The sequence below is a fragment of the Melospiza melodia genome, chromosome 2 (genome assembly GCF_035770615.1).
Source record: "Melospiza melodia melodia isolate bMelMel2 chromosome 2, bMelMel2.pri, whole genome shotgun sequence".
Lineage (NCBI taxonomy): Eukaryota > Metazoa > Chordata > Aves > Passeriformes > Passerellidae > Melospiza > Melospiza melodia.
The window spans coordinates 136,401,579-136,426,147 of NC_086195.1; the positions used below are offsets into that span (position 1 = coordinate 136,401,579).

A 24,569-nucleotide genomic window follows, 5' to 3' on the forward strand; every position below is an offset into this window, starting at 1 on the left:
AAGTTCCTCTATACCACGATACCTCGTACAACACCTTATCAATCTACCGTTCAGTATCCACATCCTACCACAAAATTTTTTTTTTTAAGTAATTACCTTGAAACTCACAAATCAAAACTTTAATCCTCAAGCAACAAAGCATGGCAGGTGCTTTTTATGTTTATATAGCAAAATCAAGCTCATAAGGAATGTGAGTTAGGCTCATATAAAGAAGACTGAAAAAGGGGCAAACTCTTGCATTTTACCAACCTAGGGCACCACCTCAGAAGATATTGCCTAAATATCTTTTTACTTTAGACCCTCATGGTCCAGCACACTGAATCCCTGAAGACTCAGTTGCCTGTCTATATTTTATTGACTGAAAGTTCATCCTTCTCTTCATCCCAACTAGACAGTTGACAGCAATGCCAAATCTAGACAAGGATAAGAAAATTTTAAGATGAGTCAAAGTGTTCATTATCAGTCACCACCCAGTACAGACAACAAAGGATGCTTCTGAGACACTGACTCCACGTCTTGAATGGCAATCTACTGATTTCTAACCCTGAGGAAGCAGGGGCTAAGGGAAGTTCACTCTGTATATTAGCTGCTACAAGGCTTAGATAACTTTCCTCTCATGCTTCCAGATTTTATCCTCAGCATCAGCAATTTCTGGGGATACAGACCAAAATGTTCCTTTCAGCACTGTGGGATGAGGCTGCTCAGTTACATGACAGACTATGGCATGGAGGGCAGAAAAGTTTGTACAATGAATTATTACTTTCAGGGACAAACATTTCCAGTGGAAAGCCTGAAGAGCCTGAAGACTGTCTAAGATCATCCCCAGCACAAGATTCAGGGAATCTGCAAGGGGAAGCAACCACCTGGCAAAGCTGACCAAGGCATGCAGCAGTCCCCATTCTCTTTGAGGAAGCACAGAATGCAAAGCTGCTGCATTTCCACAAACCATCACAGGAGATCTCAAGTACACGGTTCATATTAAATAGGAATCCATCCTTAAGCACAGCACAGTATTTCTCTCTTTGCTGCATTATTTGAAGCTACATTCTTCAAAAATGTAATTAAAGAAAGATATTGGCTCAGACTGGGCTGTGCCAATAGAGTTGTGAACTTGCAAATACACTTTCAGTATGTTTTATAAATACTTTTTCATCTAAGAGACCTAAAGAATAGGTTTGTATTCAGAGACTACTAGTTTTTAATCTCAATTTCTTACTAGGTACTGTCATTTCAACCATATAATTTGTACTTCATGAAGATAAATATGAGAACAATAAACACATTTATGATAGATTGTGACTGTAGCTTTGCTTCGTAAAATACATGGCAAAATTATTATTTGCATCATCTCTGGAATAAATACCTATAACCTTATTCTTGTACTGATTCACAGCTATACTCTGTTTTATTCATTATTTTATTTTCCAAGCATTACGCACCTATTTTAAAACCTCTTGCAACCTGAGCACATTTTAACATACCCACTATCTTTCTTTAACCACCAAATTGGTAAGCTCCACAAAAGACAGGTGGGAAAGACACTGTGACAAAATGTATTCAATTGTATTCCCACTAATTTAGTGAAAAAACTCATATAGTATCTTGAAAATATTGAGAAAATAATTAGTGTCCCTAGACAGAAATTACAAAAAACATATTTGACTGCCGAAAGCTTACTTAGAAAGTTGTTTACAAACAACACATTCCTCCACATTTGAAAAAAGCTTTGAGTACTGTATTCACACTTTGAAGTGAACAATGGGATGGCAACTCACACAACAAGGCAACAGAACCCTTTGATAGTTTTAAACCAACTTTTGTTCTTCTACAGTAACAGGTTAGTGCATGAGATCTTGTACAAGATCACAGAATGATCTGTGTCCAACAGGACATTAGGGACTGTCTAGTCACACCCCTTTATCCCTAGTAAAGGTAAGAAGTTTTTTATAAAGTTAGAAAAGTGTGTATTAGAAACAGGAAAAATAGAGAACTAGCTGTAACTACAAAGTTTGAAAATAGAAAAATGTTATACTAGCATAGTAAGAAAGGATATTTAATAGTTCAAGTTTTAGTTTGGACAGATTTTAAGATTATAGAAAAATATGTTTAGTAAGATAGCAGAAGGTTTTAGGTTGAATAATGGTGTATGTTAATAGAAAAAAAATATTTTGTGAGGTATGTGTACGTATTTTAGCCACAGCCTCTATGGACAACCTCTTTGGTGTCTCATCACGCTCCGCATAAAGTTTTGTTCTTATGTCCTTCCTTATGATCTAAAACTACCCTTCCAGTTTAAAACCATTGTTCCATGTCCTGCTACCTGTGTCCTGTGCTGCACCCCTTCCCTCAAGCCAGTCAGCCACACCCCACAGTTTGGTCCCATCCACAAAGTTCAGTCCCAATATGTTCCTTAGGGACACTGCTCGTTACTGATCTCCATTCAGAAACATGAATCTACCAGTATATTTCATGCACTGGAAATATGTGTTTATTTTTAACACTAAGGTCTTTACTGAAAAGCCATGATTTTCAACTGAAATGAAATCAACTATTTACCTACTACAGATATTCTCTATTTCAGATCATATTTCAGTGCAAGTATTACTGATCCTGGCTTTGTGGTTGCAGAATACTGGTAACTTTTAATTAAAATATATTTGAAATGGAAACTTCATAATATTATAGAAAACAAGTTTTCTTGTCTAGACCATGACAGGATAAAAAGAAAACTAAAGCTAAGATTCTCTGAAATAGTTTAAAACAAGTTTGCCCTTGCATATATTGACAGTCTAGCATTGCTGGCAAATGAGTTGCTCAAGCCTCAGACTCTGATCAAATGTTTCTGGTTTTCCAAGTTTGGCTGAGGACAGTTCTGTGCTAAGAGCAACTGTTGGTGAAACCTACAAAACATTTCCTGTTTCCAGTACACAGTTAATGAGTTTATAAGAATGCTATTTTGAACTGCTTTCTCTAAGTCACCACCTTTTTCAGCCAATTTGTCAGCTGGATAAGGATTAGAAAGAACATCCAGCTGAAAGCTGTTTCCCATTTCCTGACAGACTTTCAGTTTCCGCCCCAATTAACCCAATGGCAAAATAATTACCTTGAAATTTCTTATAACAAAGTAGATTTTCATCTTTTCCAATGCCCTTATCCAAGAAGGTTGTGGCAAAGGAAGCCTGGAACCCTTCATAATGTAAATTTTCGTGGTTTGTAGTCAACTTTTTTTCCTCTCCAAAAAGTATTCATTTGGTAATCACCTATGGGGCTTCAACATCCACCCTAGAACAGTTATAAGCCCCTAAGTAGTTTGTAGGAAGAAAAAAACCCAAATTTTAGATTTCAGGGTAGTGAATAGTGTAAAAATTCTGGGTAATAAACACTGAAGACTCAAATCAGAAAATGAGGAGAAATAGCAATGAAAATATTTTGGGATATTTTTTCCACCCAGTGTTTGACTGACTAATTACTCCAATTCACCAATTGGTCGAACATAGAAACTATCTATGAAATCTTAAAAGCAAGAGTTAAATTTCAACAAGGAAAAGTAAATTTCACCAAGTCATTATTCCTAAAACCAGCTATACATATAGCATTTCAAAAGATTATGCTATTTGGTTCCCTAAACTTCAACTTTTAGAACTTGTTTCTCAATGTCCAAGCTTAGTCCATTTAAAACTAAATAAAGTAAAATAAATCTGTTCTATTTAAATTAGATAACTCATAATAAAAAATGTTTTTTTTATTTTTTTATTTATTTTTTTATTTTTTATTTATTTTTATTTTTTATTTATTTTATTTATTTTTATTTATTTTTTTATTTTTTTAATTTTTTATTTAAAACTAAATAAAGTAAAATAAATCTGTTCTATTTAAATTAGATAACTCATAATAAAAAATGTTTATTTCGTAGCTGTGTCTACACTTACAGTGACAAAATGTCATTCAGACAAACTTGACACTTGAAGCCAGTGCAGTACATAAGTTTCCTTTGTGTCAAAAATTCTATTTATTATTTATTATTGTTATTATTTATCAGCCTGACTAATTTGGTGTCATAACAAGTGAAACAGTAACTTAAATGGTTTTTTCCACTTTTTTTTTTTTTTCTTTTGCCTTTGGGCAAGAAGGGAAGGGAGGGAAGACAAGGGGGAATTTAGCACGGCTTCCACCTGCTTGGCAAAAGGTCAGGGTATGAAAATGTAATACTGTACTCATTCCACTTCCAGTTGTGGTTAATAAGAAATGGATTCTTTCCTCAAAAGACACCAATTTCTCTATTGCTCTACCAGAGAACTGTCTAAGAAAGTTTAAATATACTACTAATAATAAGCCTGTGCTAAAAGGTGCTCTAAAATATCAAGCCCTAATCAGAGGTGGGCTACATTGCAATCAAAATGTTGCTAAATAGAAACAGCAAGAGGAGAAAAAGTTAATGACGCTGAAGCACTGAAGAAAAAAAACCAAAGAACAGTGACAATTTCTCTGAAGTTTAGTGGGTTAAAAACACAGGCTGTACAGTCAAACTTGTTTTTTTATGACAGGGAGAAAGGAAAATAGCTTCATTCCATATCATGAAATGACAAATTCTATGGTGTTTACATAAATCCCTGCAGCCAAGAAGAGGCAATCTTAGGTGTTTATTTAATCAGGAAAGTGACAAAAGTCATTACTTGACTTTCTTCACAAACCTTAAAGGAATAAAGGATAGAAATAAAGACTGCAAAGAGAATTCTCTTCATTGTGAAGCCTTTTGATAAATATACTCAGTTAAACACTCTTTGTGCAATGACTAAATATATTACATAAACAAAAAAAATCCAGTTTTACTTGATAATTCTCCAGAGAACTTAATACTCAGCTCTTTGTTTGAACAAATTAAGTCGTCTCCTACAGAAAAAATTACAAGAGCACATAATAGTGACTATGGGTGTGCATTTTCATTCTTGTTTATTAGTTCACATGTATCTATCCTTAAAACTACACTTGACAGGACTTAATTATTGTGCAGTAACACTAAATAAATCAAGGGGTAAAGTCTCTAAAGTATTACTTGTACACTTGCTTTCCTCTGCCTGAAATAAACTCATTAATTGCAGAAGAATAACTTAGAAAAACTTGTGTCAACGACCTAAACTATTAATTAATCAAACGGGCAATTAATTTCTCTTTTTCTCCAAATAACTTTATACCAGTTTCCAAGACCTGACATGGAATTGTAATATAGATAAATACATGTATTGGGTAAAGAGTCCCTTTATCAACGAGGAAACCCAAAGCAATTCCATGGGGAAAATAGCCAAGGAAATACTGTATGCTTTTAAAAAACCCAAAAACCACAAACCACTCTTTTTAATGGCCTGGTATGGAATGATTTGCTTTGCTCCCAGGGATAAAGCTTTTACTAGAGTATCATCCTCATTCATTAGGACATGTTTGACATGATACACCATTTCAGTTTTTCTGACTTGTCCTGTAACTACATCAGCCAGAACAGAGCCAAAAGCTGCTCCTTGCCCATCCATTATGATTATAATGGAGCAGTAGAACCATTTCTTTAAATCTTCTTTACAATTTGGCCAATAATTTCTTCAGTATCAACTCTAACAAAATTTCTTTCAATAACAACAGTTCCAAAATCATTATGGCATTTAAATAAGCCCTAAAGAAAACATTTATATACAGCTCAGTATGTCCTTATAAAAATTCCCTGAATTTTAGCATGCTATCACCAGTAGAGTCCCATCTCAAGCTGAATTTCAGCCAGTGGCTACAGGTGGGAAGCAATTTGTTTTGACAGAGGCAGCTACTCCCTGAAGCAGCAGGCTGCCCTGGTTGTGTGCACTGCTCTTTATATCCAATTCCAAACACCTTCCAGAGACAGGAGCTTTTGTCTTTATGCCACTCTCAAGGAAACATGGCATCCCTTTCAAAACTTGCAGTAATATATCAGATCAACACAATCACTTGCAGATTATTTCTCATCTGTTGGCCATACATACACTAGTGACTTTTGGAAATGCTACAGCATTTTGATTGTTTTCTACCTTGTAGACATAGCCATTAATTGATTTTTTTCCCCCAGTTATTTATTTTATGCTCTCTACAGTGAGCTTCCAAAAAATGCATTTTAAGTGGATCTGTGCCTTATACAACATGTACATAAAAGAATCAAAAAACCCCCCAACAATTGTCTTAATGTTTCCATCTTCTTCCCTATTATGTGTTAGACCATGCCTAATTTTCCTCCAGCCTTGAAATTCTTTGGATAAAAACCTATTAGAAGAAAGTCAACATCCCTCATTTCATTTGTGGATTCCTCTCAAACTTGCACAACCATCAGCCTTTTCTCCAGCACAATATTCTATTCACAACAGATGCTGCTCATGTAAACTGCTGCAGCAATCACTTAAGAATGCTGTGGAAGTTGTCAATTCAAGTGTGGATTACTAAATGCAAGATCATTATTGCATTTAGACTGGACTGATGCAAAATTATCCCCTGCAATGCGTTGAATCTTAGCTAATTTTATATATTTACTGAAATAGCGTAATCAACTTCCTCTAAGTGTGACTGTATTTATTCAAGATATTATTGAATTTAAGTGGCTACAAGTGGTCACCTCTGTATTTCAAAATGTGCTACCTGACAACATTTAGAACAATTGACTGCAACTTTTCAGTGTGCCTTTCTTCACATTTCAATATCCTGCTTTATTGCTGTACCACTTTCTGTGCAGCTACATTTTTGAAACTTCACACAAAGCTTTGAATGCTATGTTGGAGGTTAATTTTGGAAACTGGAAACTTCAAAGAAAGCTACATGGATTCTTATGTGAAGCTCTCAGTTTTAGAGCACCTATGGATTTAAAGCTTCACAGTCTGTTATACCAAAGTACAGTAAAACAATTAAGCTTGTTTAATTAAAAACTTTAAAAATTAAAAAGTAAACCAATTACTCAGCAGCTCTTGACTGCATGTACCACAAATCATAGAATCATGGCTGAAACTTTTATTTTTTGCACTATTATTTCAATTTTTCCAATTAAATTGCAGTAATTTCCAATGTATCATCTCTTCTGTGAATGCTTTCAGTAATCATTCCCTTCAAAAAAGGCAATTTGTAGACTTCAATGTCCCCATAATTGAAAGTGTTTGCTTTACAAACACTTTAGTCATCATTTATAATGATGACTAAAAGAAGAGAAAACAAAAAGAAACAATTTTTTGGGCATGAAAGGTCTCAATTTTGAGGTTTAAATTCTATAAAGTGTTTTTATACTGACACAGTCACCATCAGAATCCAGTCTATTAGAAACAGAGCGCTAAGGATCATTGGCAGACTGTTTTTAAAAAAACAATCTTTAATCAAAATAATTACATTTATGAAGGGTGAGGGGAAGAATAAAAATCTCACTATTATGCTGCAAGCAGTGCTTCCTTAAAACAGTCATTAAGAAATAATCTTTGCCAGCCAAATGAAATTCCAACGCATATTATGCAGATCTTTGAATACAGAGCTTTCCTAAACTAATTTGGTAGAGTAAGACTGGCAGGAAATGAATTAAAATCAGCACAGCTTTATGTTTTACATAATGAAACACAACTTACATCCTTGTTCTATTGTAATTACCCTAGAATCAACAATATACCAAAAAGACATCCCATGACTGAGAACCTCTCTCACTGTCAACTCTCACTGCATTATCTTTAGTCTAGCTGGAATTATGGCCAAAAATTCTCATTTTACAAATGAAAACACATTTGTGACAACCATGGCAGGGCACTGGAAATGGAGCTGGGGAAATGCCACCTGCACCTTGCTAAATCAGAAGCTGCAGAAGAAAAAGCTTCAGGTCTTACACTCTGGGAAGTCAACTGGATATGATTCGCTAATTACGTTCAAGCCACCCCTACTTGCTTTTCCCCCTCCTCTTCCTGTGTTCCAAACTGTGCTCAAAACCTTAAGCTTACGCTTCTAAGAAAATTGCTTAGCTGAGAAACCTGAAAAGTCTTTAGATTAGAACTAGACAAGAAAAGGTTACAGACAGGTTTGTTAGGAGCACTAGGATTCAAAAGGAAGATCATGGAAAGGCACAAAACAGTGAAGAGGACAATCCTGAACCATCAAGGGTCTGTGACAAGTAGTGGCAATCCCCTTTCTCCCAGCTGACTGACACCTGCCTGGCCAGCAGAGTCTGTTCAGGTGTCATCTCAGAAGCAATGAGTGTCATAGTAGCCTTTAAATCCCATCCATCCTTTGTGTGCATGAAGCTTACAGTCAAATCTTTGCACTCTACAACGTGCGTCAATAAAGGGCCCCTGGGGTGGATGGCAGGAACACACACAACGTGTTATCTGCTGCCTGCATCTCATGCTCATGTGTCAATTTTCCTTAAGAGCATTAGGCAAGGAACCAGAATCTTTAATACCATGGTACTCCAGAGTATCAGCTGAAATATATTTAAAATGCTAATGATGTAAGCAATAAAGAGTAGCAGCGAATCCATTTCATCCTGAAAACTGTTACAAACCATGAGGATGCTCCCAAAGAAGGCAACAAGTCCTTACCTCCACTGATATTTAGAATTCATCACTGAATTGTAGGAAAACAAAACCAAAAATATTCTGAACAGCTATGTTTAGAGAATTATGAGCCCAGACAGGTACCTTACTAACCAAACACTAAACTCTGAAAGATTTATGTTCCAGTTAATTCCACCTACTATCATCACCTCAATGGCAGATAACGACTGGCAAAGTAGGCAATCAGAAGAAAAGAAAAAACAATTTGGGTGAATAACAGCTGTTTAAGGAAGAACTAAACACTGAGCTGCTGAAGATGTTAGAAGATAAACAGTCTTTAAAGAGTCAGATCCTGAAGCAACATCAGGGGATCTTTTCCCCTCAGAATATACAGAGTAAGGTTTATGCAGAATTTAAACACTGGGTGGCAGAAAAGGCCACTGTCTCAGCATCCAAACACAGGTGGATGTTTTAGATGCAAGAGAGCACCTGAGACACCTGCCCCAGGCTGGACCACAGGACAAGGGGGAAAAAGCTTCAGGAGACCCACACCACTGTGGAGGGGCAAGCTGGGGAAGAGGCCACCTACACCAGAACAAAGACACAAGCTCAAACACCTGACAGCTGCCCTGTTTCTGCAGCACTTACAGCAAGGTTAAAAGCAGTTTCTGAGCTATGGCACTTTCTAACACACATGAAGAAAAATTGAATTAAAATTAAGGAAAAAAAAAAAGTAAAAAGTACTGAGCTATAATCAGCTGTTCCACCAGCAGTTCAGAAAACTGAGCTGGAGAGAACATCTGGACTGGCAGCAGGGGCCTAGCAAGTCATCTGCTGCCCTGATGTAAAACTGCGGCTCATGGGACAAAGTGTTTATTGTATACACTAAACCCTACCTGCTGTAGCACTTCAAAGCACATTTGGCATGGATGCCACTTGAAACTTCATAAAACTGACAAAGAAAAAACTCAATAGGAGATTTCTTCCATTACATGGCTTAGTTATGATTTTTGACCCCAAAAATATGGACACAACATCCTCTCTTAAAAAAGCCTTGAAAACAGGCCTCAAAAAAGGCCCAAAGGAGATGCTGGGACATTGGCTGGCCCCAAATCCTTGCAATCAATGTAATCTCTTACTGATCATACTGCTGCACTCAAGGAAGCTGGACTAATTAAAATTAAAACTGCATTGTAAATCAATCACTGACTTCTGCACAAAATTCATCTCCTAGACTGTGAAATAACTTAAAATTTTGCGTAAGTGCTCAGGTGAAAAGTGTCGTAGCATTAAAAAACCAAAACAAGCCAAACTAAGCCCCCTCTCCAAAAAAAAAAACCAAACAACAAACCAAAAAAAAACAAAAGGCATCACATGATTTCTGAATTTTAATTTTACCATAATTTCTAAAGGCTCACAGAAATATAACAGCATAACTATTGACATTCAGAATTGGCTTAAGACAGAATAGAATCCAACAAAATCTAATGAAAAGACAGGAAAAGCCTTAAAAGTCAAAACAATACTCTGGGACCTCAACAAGTCCAGAAGGGCAACATCATTTACACATTCTATTCATGTAGTGCTGTGGGAAAAATCTTTACTAGGTAATATCTTGTTCTCAATTATTGTTAAATTGTTTTCCCTGATTATTATTTTAGACACATTTGCTATTTGGAGAAATGAATTTAAATGAAAACACAATCAACCACTCTAGTTGTGATCCCACCTGGTCTCCAGGGTGTACGACATCATTTCTAATGAATCTGGCAGCTGAATAACCTTTGAATGTGATTTTAGGAGCAAAAAAAAATTACACTTTGCTTGTGCAAAATTAATTACAAGTAGAATCCTTACTTAAGATGGGAAGGTGTTTACATGTATTTCAAGAGAGCTACCTTTAACAGGAACACAACAGAGATCTTTAATTTCCTCCAAAATTAACTGCACAATGCCAACTAGAGCACCAGTCCAGAGCTTCTGGCACCCCTTTTACACTAAAGCATTTCCTGTCATGAATTCAGGGCTAGAAAAGTCACAATTATTAACAGGAATCAAAGCAAATTATATAAAAGTTTGTTTTTCAACAGAAAGTGTTAAAATCAACTGCAATTCTCACCGAAGGTATGTGACTCTGGTTTTTGGCTTGTCAGCTGAGGGAAAAGGGATGGACACAGATTTAGACAGGATAGAGATAATGGAGAGGAAGAGTCACCAAATTAGAACATTTCAAGAAAAAAATGCCCAGGATCTCTATTTCAGAAAAACTCACAAGAATGTGCAAGAATTATGAAAATTATTAAAGTAAAATTTTCTTTTTGGTTGATTTTTAAAGCACTGTTGATATTCTTTTATTGAAAATAGTTAAGCAAAAAAGTATTCTATTGGCCAACTATCTTATCTGCAATTTCTCATTTCAATGAAATTGAGTTATTTTCCTGTGACAACACCATGAAAAGCATAATTTTAAAATGTTGTTCACAGTTTACAGAGAAACTCCTGCTCCATACAACACTAGTATAAATATGGATTAAAATATGAAGAATTTAAAATATGCCTTTTTCTTTTTAAGCAGCACTATGGTGCAAAGATGCAATACCCAGGTCTGTTGAACAGGTTTACTATTGCTTTTCTTGTAACTACTCTCTACTTACATGAATTTTACTAAAAAACAGTATTTAAATACACAAAGGATATAATCCTTTTTTATTTTTTAGCATGGATATGGATCTTTTGCCACATTCTGTTACAGGAAATATTCACAGTCCCCTTCACACACAACTGAATAATCTTGCAAATGCTGTGAGATAAACTTACTTACATCTTGGCTTTCAAAGAAAATGTAGACAGACTAAACTGATAAAGCAACTGTTCCTTAATCTCCTTCACGGTAGAGAATTAGTTTCTCTCAATTCCAAAGTGAATTGAGCATTCTTTGCATTTGATGTCTAAGTACCTGTAGATTTAACAGCTCTCCAACTACAGAAGGAAAGGGATTTAGTACAAGCTCTGTGCAGGATAGAAGGCTGTGCTAGCTGAAGAAATTTCACTCAGCAAGCAAGCTTTTCTGTAGACCATTCAACAGACTGTGTTTGCTGTCATTTATTTTGAGCAAACTTTCAACATCTGCCAGCAACTTGAGTCAGTCTCACAGATTTTTATGCTTGCCTCATCCAGACTAGAGCTGCTCATCCACTGGTATGGAAATTAGCAGAATGCCAATACAGACTAAACTGGGTGGGGAAAAAAAGCCAAACCCAACATTTTCAATGAAATGTCAGTTTGATTCTTTCACAGTTTTGCTTGGAACCTGCACACACAAAGAGCACGGGAAAAAATGCAAGCTATTTTTAATCAGTTCTGTGAAACTTACAATGACCATGAAGGTTCTAACTTTTCAGCCTTAGAACTTGACTCTAAATACATAGAGAATATTTACTGTCTCTGCTATGAGGATGAAAGAATCCAGTAATGACTAGAAAAATTCACAGCATCCTGTGCTTGAAGGTGAAGAAAGGGTTTCCACAACCATTTGAAAAGAGAACTCGAGATTTGCAGTTGAATATCATGAGAGGGCAGGGGATGGGAAATGACCTTCAAGGGACCCACAGTCATCCAAGAGCTTCAGTTTCTCTGGTCTTTGCTATTCTCTAATCTCATCTCTCCCCCTCACAGCTCTTCCCACTTCCCCTTTCTGCATTCAGACTGGCACCTCTTCCAAAGTCAAAGCATGAAAAGAAATTCCATAGGTACATACCACTGACCCAACCAAGCCATGGAGGCAGTTCTTCACTTCTGAAGAAATACTTAGCATTGCCAAGTACAACCTACAGAGGAGCTGGTTCTTTTCTTATTTATAAATACCCCCAAACACTCAACACCAACACCATTTTCTTTTCCAGCAGGAAGAACCAGAACAGAGGAAGGTCCATAACCACATTCCATTGTCTCACTAGAGACATTGGTACTCACACACTTGTTGGTTACTCTCAAGAATCAAATGAAATAAAATGTCTAATACTATCATATTGATACCAAAGCTTTGAGATTATTTGAAGCACAACTGATTTGAGTATGAATTTAAAGCTTTATAGGAAGGACTAAAATGCATCTCTTACAATTATTAAATCACAATAAATCACATCAGAAACCCCCCCTGAAATGACCCATTAAATTGTCCCCAAATAAAGAACAGCTCATCCTATTAAGTATTGAAGTGCACCAGTCAGTTTTCACACTGGTCACTTGGTTTATTTGCCATTGAGTTCCATTAAACAATTGGCCCATGCTATGTAACATGACTTCTGTGCAATCATATCCATCCAGTGCATGGTAATTCAATGTAAACAAGGGAGGAAAATGAAAAAAAAACCAGGAAATTGAACCTGCAGCACAAAAACCTTAACAACTAAGAGGTTAAAGAGAAACTAGAACTTTACAGTTGCTCTGTGATGAGCCACTACAGGAACATTCAAAAGTAGCCTTGAAAGGGTTAAAACAGGACTTTGCAATTGATAAGAAGGTCACACCAGATTATGCATCTCAAGGGGGAAAATAAGAGAATTTATCCTGGAATAAGTGATCAATTCCATACAAAATTTTATTAAGACCTGTTTTAAGGAGATTGTAAAGTTACACAAAACTTACTGTGGAATGCTTAGAGAAACAAAGGAAAGGAAAGGGAAGAATCAGGGTGGTTCAAGGATCAACAAACAGAAAAAAATGCGAGAAGGACACTGAAAGAAGCTGGCTGCTTGTACCTGTTTCTCCATTTAACCCACTCAAACATCAGCATACAAGATCAATCTCCTTGCTCCCAATATCTCAGAGAATACAGAGTAAACAATATTAAGTACTAATAATCAACTGGCATTAATACCTGTTTTGACACACACTATATTTATACTGGTTAATTAAGTTTGCCCAAACTGGGGTCTCTAGAAATGTCTGCTGAAAATGACCCCTGCTTTGTATTAATTGTTGATTGACCTCCAGAAGCTTTTTGAAATAGAGTTAGCTGTCCTGGGGGAAATCTTTTCCTACATTTCAACAACTTGACAGTATGTCAATAAATTTACAGAGCTTAGAAGTTTTCATCAGCTTTTCTTACAATTTTTTTTAATATACAAACATAATCTCTTATATATATGCAATATACTATATATAGTAGAAAAATAATATGCATAAAATGCATAAAATACACAATTATACACTCCTATATAATAGATATTTAATTGATATTTATAGAGAAATATGTTTTTAAATAAAAATAACTATAATTATATAATGCATGCAATGCACATGGTATATAACATGCACATTGGTAGTCATAGATGACAGGAAAGCAATGAAATGGAATTACTATCATTTAGTGTTAGATTTTAAGGATTTAGGCAAGTAGAAGAATTTAACTCCACATCCTGCAATTGCTAAACAACCCAAATAACTTTACCAGCTTGGTGAGGAGTGTAGTTTTCACAGAATTGCTATGAAATAATAACCACTAGCACAGCTGAAGTGATATTTTATACTCACTTGGCATAGTCAAAGAGCCTGCTGTCCCAGAGCTGGTGATTGCCTCTGTATCCAGAATGGAAGAAACAGGAATCTGTACCATCAAACTGGTTGAGACCATCTTCTGAGTTTTTTGAGGCGTGGCTGTGCACCACATCCAGCAGGACTGTGATGCCCATGGAGTGAGCAACGTCAATCATTTCCTTCAAGTCGTCAGGAGTTCCGTACCGGCTGTGAAACACAACGTGGCACCATCAGGACTCAAGCTGGCAGGGCTCAGCATTCATCATGGAAACTACATCAAAGTCAGCAGTTCTTCACCACCTCCTCTACAGACGCACATGGGTTATTTTTTCAGCCTCTTAAGCAGTAGCCATTGCTTCGAAACTAACATTTGATCATTTTTCCTTATAAGAATTCCATCATCCACACAAATGCTTTGCAAAACAGATTTTTTTATTCTTCCCTTTTTAATAATACATAAAATTCAGTATAAAAGATAACAGATACAACTTAAAGCTGCTATTTAATATTGAACACTTCCTTAGCTCATAAGGGACAAGAACAGATTCATATTGCTGGAATAAAGTAATGCAATGATTACAAAAGTAAATGTACATCCACAAAGCCCACAAAAGACACTAGCTGCTATTTTCCTGCTTGGTTATTTGGTTTAGGTATTACACCATTTTCTTAAAAAGATTTTTTTCTCCTACACTTGACACACCTTTTTTCAACTAATTAAGCTGTTAAAAACTTAAAAATTTGGATAGTTAAAAACTGCCTATCTAAATTTAGTCTGGTTGACACTTGATCTGCTCTAAAATTAAAAAAAAAAAAAAAAAGACTTCCACATTTATCATAATTTTCTTAACAACTACCTGAATTCGTTTTTCATGTAATTTCACCCTATACCTCAAGTCTAAGCACAGTCTGTTACAAGCCTGTAAGGGAAAGGGTGCCCAAAGAACACAGAGAGTCATGATTTTAATCAAGTTCATTAAGAACAGTATATAGTTCTGTTTGTCAAAAAAGAAAGCACTACACACTGTTTTTTACTGCCAAGAATTTTACCCAAACCTATGTATAAAGACTGGTGAAGGTGGATTACCTGGAATATGCTACGGCAGCTGAAGTTACTTATAAACTTTTTGTCTGTAATTCTATCAAAAGCATTTCACAGAGCTGTTGATTACTGTGCCAAATTGATTTCAGATTTAAGAGGAAGGTAGAGTAAATACCTAAGCCATTGCTTCCCATTATACACTTTCTTGCAAACACACATCTGCATGCAATGCTGATTTCAATGGATGAAAGAAGGGAAAAGAACAGAGAAGTGGCTGGAGAACTTAAACCTACCTTGATGCTGCAAAGAAACTTGTGACCTGATAACCAAAACTGGCATAGTATGCATGTTCCATAATGGCCATCAGCTGGACACAGTTATAGCCTACAATAAAAACAAATATAACAAACAAATGCCTTAAGGATAGTAAAAAGAGTATTCAACACCTGTAACATATCCATTCTAGTCTTCTCTCATTTTAGCTGCCTCTGACCCTAATGGTTAACACCTAAAGATTCAGTAACTTTCACAAAGATATTCTAACTAATAGTTTATACTAATGTGATCTCCATGGCAAATGAAACAGTCAATTTGTTAAGCAATTCACACATATTTAATCTCCCAGATGCGGACAGAAAGAAGTGTAATCCTTATCTAACTTCAGAATATTAGTTATGCCAACCTGCATGTCCTGAACTGCTTCTACTTTTTGACACTTGCAGTCAGGGTTATCCACACTCTATGACAAAATCACAGGATGGTTTGAGTTGGAAGGGAACTTAAAAGATCCTCTAGTTCCCACTCCTCTGGAACATCTCTAGTGGAACACCTTCCACTAGACCAGATTGCTCAACACCCCTTCCAGGAATGGGGCATCCATAACTTCTCTGAGTAACCTATTCCCATGTCTCACCAACCTCAGAATAAAGAATTTCTTCCTAATGTCCAACCTAAACACACCCTGCTTCAATTTGAGGCCAGCCCATCCCTGGTGTCCACTCGGATATCAAGTCATTGACTCAAACTCTCAGTGTGACCATCCTTCTAATTCCTTATCCTCCAAGTGGCCCATCTGTCAGACCCACATCTCTCCAGCTTAGACACAACACTGTAATTTCATGACATATTAAATCTTTTTTTTCATTCAGCAAAAACATATTTTTCCAACTTTAGTAATTATTTCTTCCCTCTACAAGAATCTTCCAAAAAGAAAAAAAACACAAGTGTAACGTGCTTTTATTCCAAGTTAACCCAAGAACCAAAGCAGTCAAGGAGGGCTGGGGGACACACTGTATTCTATCTCCTAAGATAGTGCAGTGCATGCTTAAGGAAGGGAACTCTAAAGAATCAAGATTTTTCTACAGACTATTAAGACTCACACCTCCACCACTTCTCTGTTTGAAGAAAATATCCACTTAATTCCTTAGTTTCAACAAGATGCTGTAGAATTTTTTATTCTTCCTTGGGTTTTTTATAGCTGTGACATTTAAAACCAGAGCTATTATTAGAAGATGGTGTGAGCTCAGCACTTTGTCAGATTCATTGCTGGTTTATAATTCAGGCCCGTTGTAGTTATTTTTATTTACATCATTTTATAAATAAACAGCAACATTGCATCAAATTAATCTTATTCAATTTGCTTGCTACTTATTTTGCTATTTGTCAAGCACATCCTCCTACAAACTAGTAATATATTAGGGTTCTCATATAGTGACGTCTTTAAGCTTGTTCTAAAAAGTAAGACATTCCAAAACTGATCTAACAGACCTTAAAAATATTTTTTAAAATACTTAATTCCCACGATGTTTACTTAATGTAAACAAGAAGGAAAATTAGTTATACTTTCTATATACCCTAAATTTGATACTGCTTTTTATTATTTGGTGTATCAGCCTTTTCATGACATTTATAGAGTCCTACAGTTTTTTCTTTGTGAAGAAATCCTATTAGCTTCCTGGGACAAGTGAAATTCCTTGGCAGTAAGGAGTCACAGACATATAGTGTAAAATCCAAAACTGCTTTTTATATAATGTAGAATCCAAAACATCTTCCACATGTGCAAACTCCCTCAACTTGACCAAAAGGCAAAAGCCACAAAACATTGACTTAACATGTAAAGCTACACAAAAACGTCCTCTTCAGGCACTCTGATCAATAACACAGAATTTAAACAAATCAAACACAAACACAGCCACCATCCACAGAGGTTTCAGCTACAGATGTCATGATCGTTTTACAGCAGTGTAAAATATATATTTCATCACAAGGCAGTAAGAGGCAATAGCTTCTAACATTGTCCATTACAGAAATAGCGCAAAGACATCATGGGAAAAAATAATTAAATGAAATTGAAGTGAACAGTTTTGCTGTGGTTCCTGAGATAATGTTAACCAGCTCTTTCACATATCCACTCCAAATATACTAGAAGCTCTTTTCCTGAAGAAGGTCTTTCATATTTAAAGTTTGCTTGTTCTGATACTTCTGAGCTACTGCTCAGGGATAAAAAGTCTAGCATGCTTATTCTGGCAAAACAAAGAATGTTGAGGTATTTCTTCTGTCCTTTCTTAGAATTAAGCTTTACACTAGTAGAGCCAATTAAGAATGAAGTATTTTCTGAATACTATCACAAAAACAGGTCCTTTATCAAGCTGAAAGCAAACCATGCCAAAAGCAAATTACCTTGCAATACTTATCTGGGCTTTAATAACAATATTTTACTTAAAAATTTGGAATAGACTTTAATTCACATATCCTATTTCAGTCTTTGTTCTCCATAGATTTGACCTGTTTATGATTTTTGCTCACCTAAGAATCTATTTTTATAGCAAGTGTAATTGGGAAATTCAAAAAACCTCCAGATAGTTGACAGTTATCTTTTCTAACAAGCACAGGCACAAAAGTATTAACTCTGCAAGCATTTCTGGTATTACTTACCAAGGTCCTTTATTCTAGGTAGTACATTGTATGTGAAGTTTTTATAAGAAGCTACTTTGCCTTCTGGGGAAGCAATTCCCACATGAGATTCATAGATTCTTAGGCTTTTTAATCTCTTGGGAGAAGGATTCTTATGCTATAAGAAAAAAAAAATAAACAGAGATGTCATTAGCTCAGGAGTGTTGTCACAATCACATGATTTGTACAAGATGAAAAACAATTTAGGTTTATTTATTTTTTCCTCTAAGAGCATTCTAAACATTTCAGAAGCAATTTACCATTTTATATTTTTAAAGGAAATGTCTGTTTGAAAATAGCATCCTTGATGAACAAGAAACTGGACATTGATGATTCAACGCTTTTCTAATATTCTTTTTAAATTATACTTCAGTGTTCAAACTGATAGTAGCCACTCCACTTGTTTTCCTTCTGAATCACTATGAAGCTTGCTTGAAAATAGAGAGAGAAAATAATAAGATATGCTTTTATTTTTCAAGCATACCTGCTTTTTGCAGGTACATGAAATCACTGCCTTACCTCATCTGAAATTTTTAAATGTTATTCCTAAAGAATACAGTCCCACAGCAGAGAATCATTTAAATTCTAAATAGTTAGGATTAAAATATAATTTAAAAATTCCCAAGTCTGGAGATCAGTACACAGCATTTCTAGATGGGTGAAAATATTTGAAGAATACAGAGGCCATTGAATTAATATCCTATTTGTTAGTTTATTATTCAGGTGAAATATTGAAAATGCAGAACAAAACTAGTTCTGCATTTTCAAACAACAAACAAAACAAACATGTGAACAGAAACTAAAGGAACCATGTGAAGAACAAAACTTCTGATTGAGTCTTATTCCCTGTGATTTATTTCCACTGGATACCTCTATTATTCATAAAAGGACTTTCATTTTTTTTCAATAAGGCCTTATCTACATCCAAAATTTCAAGCCTCTTTTTCACTCTAGGTGAAACACCAATCATTGCATTCCCAAATCCCTTTTCTTGTGGACACAGAGATGTCACAGAGCATCATACACAGAGTAGACCACTAAACTGATAGATGACACTTTAACAAAAGTTAACGTACATTATGTTATCTATTTTGAAAGAAAATATTTTCCATGCCAGTAACCTTTTCTCTCTCAAGAAGTTGCTTCCTAAATTGAGGTGGATGAGAAAATTTAACTCAAGATTGAGTCTACAGCATTTCTAATTTAAACCCTGCATACCATTTTTCAGGGAAAACATGAAAAAGTTTATTATGAAGCAACATCACTCAGACAGTCTGAAGTTTCCAAATGTTCTCCTAGGGTTTTTCATACATGATGCAAAGGGTTCTCTCCCTTACAGCAGTGCATGAGAAGAAAGAAGGCTTTATATTCAATAATGGGCTTTTCCTGATACAAAGAAACCAGGATTTGACTGGAGCATTGGCACCTTATTTTGGAAGTTTTTTCTAACTTCATGGAATATTAGCCTAGTGTTGAGTACTGAGCATTTGCAGATGACCAGTCCTTAAATCCAGTACTGATAATTCCCTACTCTCCATCCTACCAGGAATAGCCATCTTGTCCCAGAATACCTGTCAATCTTGCCTAACAGGTGGCAAAACAACTTTAAAATACCACATTAATAACTATTTTTAAACATTTTACAGGTGGCTGAAAATGCAGCTCAAAAACATCCATCATTAAAGTCATTTATTTCTGTCAAAGCCATGAATAAAATCCCTTCATCTCTCAGCTCTTTTAACTTGTTTGCTACTTCCTTTTATTTTCTCCCAAACAGGGAAACAAAGATAACATGATACACCTCTCAAAAATAATATTGAAGCCTTACTATATATGACTGTGGAGGATTCCAGTGAACCCAATCATAATTCACTTTGTCTTCATCACGGACCACATATCTTGCCCAGGGTGAAATACGATAGAGGAGGGCGCCGTTCTGAGCACGAATCACCACCTATAAAACAACACAACATATGCAGGCAGTCACTTATAACTCACAGAACGCCTTCTATGCAAGCCACAGCACAGAATGAAATAGGAGACTACACAGAAATTTAATTTAAAGAACACACAAACACACAATGCAAGTCAAGAGGAGGAAGAATGACCCTGCCCGCAGGGATGATTTGCAAAGGGACACTAAACCAGACATGTCACACAGGAGTGATGTTCACAGCAAGAGCTGAAAGGTGAGAATATACATAAGATTTATATAAGTAATGGGAGAAGCAGCCTTCCCAAATGGATTTCTGTTAGGTTCCCTAATCACTCCTGTCATTGCTATTTCCTTTCAATGTTCTGATAAATTTAAACAAACATGCAGTATTATGCCATTAGGATGAGAACTGTGATTTGTTTAACTTGACAAACAAAACAATCTAGTAAGGCAATTTTAATGTCATAATGCCATCTTCTTTTCCATGCTCTGAGAGTCCTTAACAATGTCACATAGCCCGGAACCACAGACAGCACAAGAAGCACAGGACAATTTTTGGGTCAAAGCAAAGAAAAAGTTCCGCCTCTCTCACATCCTCCCACCTCCCCTCTCCTCAGCACAGAAGGAACAGCACCACTCTGGTTTTGCTTGGTATCTTGGCTGCCACTAAAACAGTAACACAGATGGTTTGCAAATTTAAAACCCAGAAATGTACAAGCAGGTGAATGCACAGAATTCTTAATTCTGCTTTTTTTAAACAAAGTGATGACTGAGACTTTTCAGTTGGGTTGGTGGTTTTATGAGGCTTTTTTTTTTTTTGTAAGAAAAACTATGAAGTTATAAGAAGCCTCAAATGAAAAAGGATACGGGATTTTTTCCACTCCTTTCTCATTTTTTTTGTTAAAAAAAGTTACTTCTTTTGCTCTCAATTCCTGCAGTAGTCTGGAAGACAAAATTATCAAAGAATTGCCTTTTGACCTCTGGCAAGTGTCTTTCATGGTTTTGATAGATTATTTGTATCCTTAACCCAATCATGGAAGAAGGCAGGATCACAGAATCATGTTTAGTTGAAAGGAACCTTATAAAGGTCATCTAGATCAACAAAGAAGAAAATATGTATATGCAGATGGTTAATGGAAGTTGATAGAATAAGGCAAGGAAGAATGACTGCTGTCCCTCAGTACACAGTATTACAACTCCAACAATTTAAAATAGGTTTTATAAAATGGAGTAATTCATATCAAAAACCTCACCAAAAAAGCTGAGAAAGTTATTGCAAACCACTGTAAAGCTGCATGGAAAATTTCTTCTGTTAGCTGCACTAGCAAAGCTGACCCAAAGAGTGTTTCTGCAAATTCTATCAACACTGTGAAGATCCCCCTTGCTGATAGCATTGACAATTTTCAAATTATTCTTAAAATAATAAAAGTTATCTCTTCTCTCTAATATCACACTTCTGATGGTGCTATTGCTTCTTTTATTATTTTGTCCCAATTTACCCATCACAGAAATAAGATGATTACTGCATATAATAACCTACTCATCTTGGCATTCCTTTTTTCTAATATTTTAGCATAATTCATACTAGACAGGCTTATGAAGGGTGGGCACATCTAAGAAATGTGAAGTAATTAATCTACATTCAGAACATTAATTAGCTGTAGTACTGGTTTAATCCAAAAATGATACTGGAGGGGAGAAATGCAAATTTCTTTATTATGCTATATTAATCCAGTCACGTACTGTCTTTAATTAAAAGCCATTAAGCAATGAAAAAGTTAGGAGAAAAAAAGATATCAGAACACCATTTAAATGGCCAACCATCAGTTATTTGACTTTTTCAAGTTAAATTTCTTTAGTTATACTGCACAACCAATTTCTGTATCCTGTCCTTCTGACAAAGTTTAAGAACTTATATTGTTCTGTAGTCACTTAAATTGACCTTATTTTCCCTTATTTGTGAGACACCAGTGCATTTGTTTTAGCATTTATTTAGAAGTAATTTTTTCAAGTGCTAGTTTGGCATTTAATCAAAACATCTACAAAACCAAACTTAAGGGTTACATTTTTCAGGAATTGAGAGACTTACAGGAAATCATATAAGGTTCTATCAACATTTACAGACTTAATTTTAAAAGATAAAACTAAAACTTCGTAGAAATGCATCCATTTATCTGTCATATATTAACATAGTAATTATATAGAGTCATAAACAAGCTGCAGAAATCTACAGGTTGGGTTTACACACTTGAACAGTCTTACAACTTTAGAGTCAGCTCTATTTTAAGGCTCACAATCTAAATTTTTGGGTTCATTCATTTTAAAACTTTGCTTTCAGTTCTATTATGCAAACATATAAGACAACTCCCATGCTCAAAAGAAAGTTATCAGAGAATCACAAGGTTGGAAAAGACCTTTAAGATCATAGAGTCCAACCCAAGACACATTTACCCAAAAATAGAAGTAATGAAATTTAACCATGCAAATATCAGAAAAATCTCAAAAAAATGTGGAGAAGCACTTACTTTAAACAAGTAATAAAATGTTTGTTTTTGCTTTCTTTACAGTATAGGTGGTCTTAAGAAACATTTTTCAAATATATCCAGCCATGGCTATAGATTAATCTTACCTCTACAGTAGAAAGCTCAAGTTTGCTCATTTGTTGCTGTAATTTTTAGTATAATGGTCTGTGCACAGAGAAAGCAGAGTCAAGAAAAACAATTATTACACCACCAGAGCTGGTAAAGTTGAGTCCTTTCCTTCTCTGGTTTGCAGAAGCATAATCAACACAGTATCCTTACAGATCTATCAAGTGATCCCTGGCAATTTCAATTCTTTGTAGCTATGCTTGTTTAATACTTAATTTTATGTGAAGACCATTTACAGAGTCTCTCCTAGGCTTAATTATCAAGCTCTATACTCAATCATCTTAATCTTCTCTCTTGATTTTGTATAAATTTTATTAATAAGGTAGAAATAAAAATTCCAAATAATGTTCTCTGAAGTTTCTTGAGAGAGAACCCTCACATCACCATGCTTAGCTGAAGCATGATCACAGGTACAGGAAAAAACTAAATGGCACCACAAAACAAAGAGCAGTTCAGCCCAAGACTGACAAAAAATAACTCTAATGCAAACAGTCTGGCAGCTTTAATTCCCATTTTGCTTTGCTATTTCTTGAAACAATTACATATAAGTAAAATAATAAAATAATAATATAATAATAAAAGGAGTAAAATTATAAAGCATACATAAAACAAAGACAGGTGAATACTCTTGCTCCACTCACCCCAAATTACAACTTGTGGTCCCTTCTCTGCAGTGTCCAGATATAAAAATTAGCTGCTGTGTATACTCTAAAATGTGCTGTTACAGATTTTACATGCATAAGGAATATTGAATAGAGTCATTACACAGCACTTTGACAGAGTATCTATAAATCACTTTAACAGATACTGTACTTTTCCTCCAAATTAGTTTGAAATGAGTAAAAACAAATTTCTAAAAGTTGCAGCCTAAGTAGCTACTACTAAGTTCATCAAGACTTTATAGCTGACTTAACACTTGCTAATTAACTCAAAAAATTGTTCTCTAAAGAACATATAAGACCATGATGTTCATTAAATTAGGCTTCTTCAAGCTGGCCTGAGGATTTACCTACTTCCTTTTCACAAGGCCTGTCCTTGATAATTCCTCAATGTATATGAGGAGGCACATCCCACCATTTGATATAAAAACTACAGTCCTCATTAAATAAAGCTTTTAAAATGCATAATGCTATAGCATGAAACATATACCAAGTGAGCCAAACAAACCTCTCATCACAAGCAACCTCTTTTACAGTTTAGACTTAAGCAAAAGAAAATCCTAGGTAAAAATAATCCCTGTATTTTTGATCCTATTATTACAGAAAACACTCCAACAAGAGGACAAGTGAGGGGAAAAAAGGAAATCCGAGTTTCCAATACAAACTAATACATCCTCCCAAATTATTTAAAAACCAACAAAAACTGTCAAAGAAGAAAGAAACCGGTATCTCAAAAGAGTTACATTGAAACTGCCCAAATTTAGTCAGAATGGAAAAACACAAAATAACTGATGTAAAGAACTTGCCACCATCTACATTAACCACCTCTTTGTGGCAAACATGAGATAAAGTAATACATATCAAATTGTATACTACATGGACAACATCACGATTTTTTTTTGTGTCTGTGTGCAAAGAGGGAAGCATCTTACAACAGCAAGCCTGTTTTGAACTCTCAAAGAGAGTTTTTTTTTCCCCCTGTTTCCAGAATCTCCATGATGGCTGTCCCATTGGAAACTTCTGACACAAGAATGTAGGAAATTCAAAGTCATGCTGAATTTGCTGACATCAGCTTTAAAAATAGTTCACCTAAATAGTTGAGGGTTTTTCCCCACCTCTCCTACTGGCAAACATTCAAAATCCTTGATGTGACCTTTGAATGTCACATGATTCTGACTTCCAAGCGAGATATAAATAAATGTAAATAAATGATCTCACAGAAATAAGTGTCAGGAAGACAGAACGAAAATGTCCTTCAAAACCTGGCAT

The 24,569-nt window shown here is 35.4% G+C and overlaps 1 protein-coding gene across 3 annotated transcripts in view; it reads right to left on the reverse strand.

Annotated features, from left to right (window-relative positions):
* Positions 1 to 24,569, reverse strand: part of GBE1 (1,4-alpha-glucan branching enzyme 1) — a 138,893-nt gene that overhangs the window by 61,756 nt on the left and 52,568 nt on the right. For all 3 annotated transcript variants that reach the window (XM_063150065.1, XM_063150067.1, XM_063150066.1), the window contains exons 4-7: positions 19,886 to 20,011; positions 18,040 to 18,175; positions 15,399 to 15,489; positions 14,061 to 14,270 (exon numbers count right to left, since the gene is read on the reverse strand). In XM_063150065.1, the coding sequence (XP_063006135.1) occupies positions 14,061 to 14,270; positions 15,399 to 15,489; positions 18,040 to 18,175; positions 19,886 to 20,011 (563 nt within the window). The remainder of the gene's footprint in view (positions 1 to 14,060; positions 14,271 to 15,398; positions 15,490 to 18,039; positions 18,176 to 19,885; positions 20,012 to 24,569) is intronic.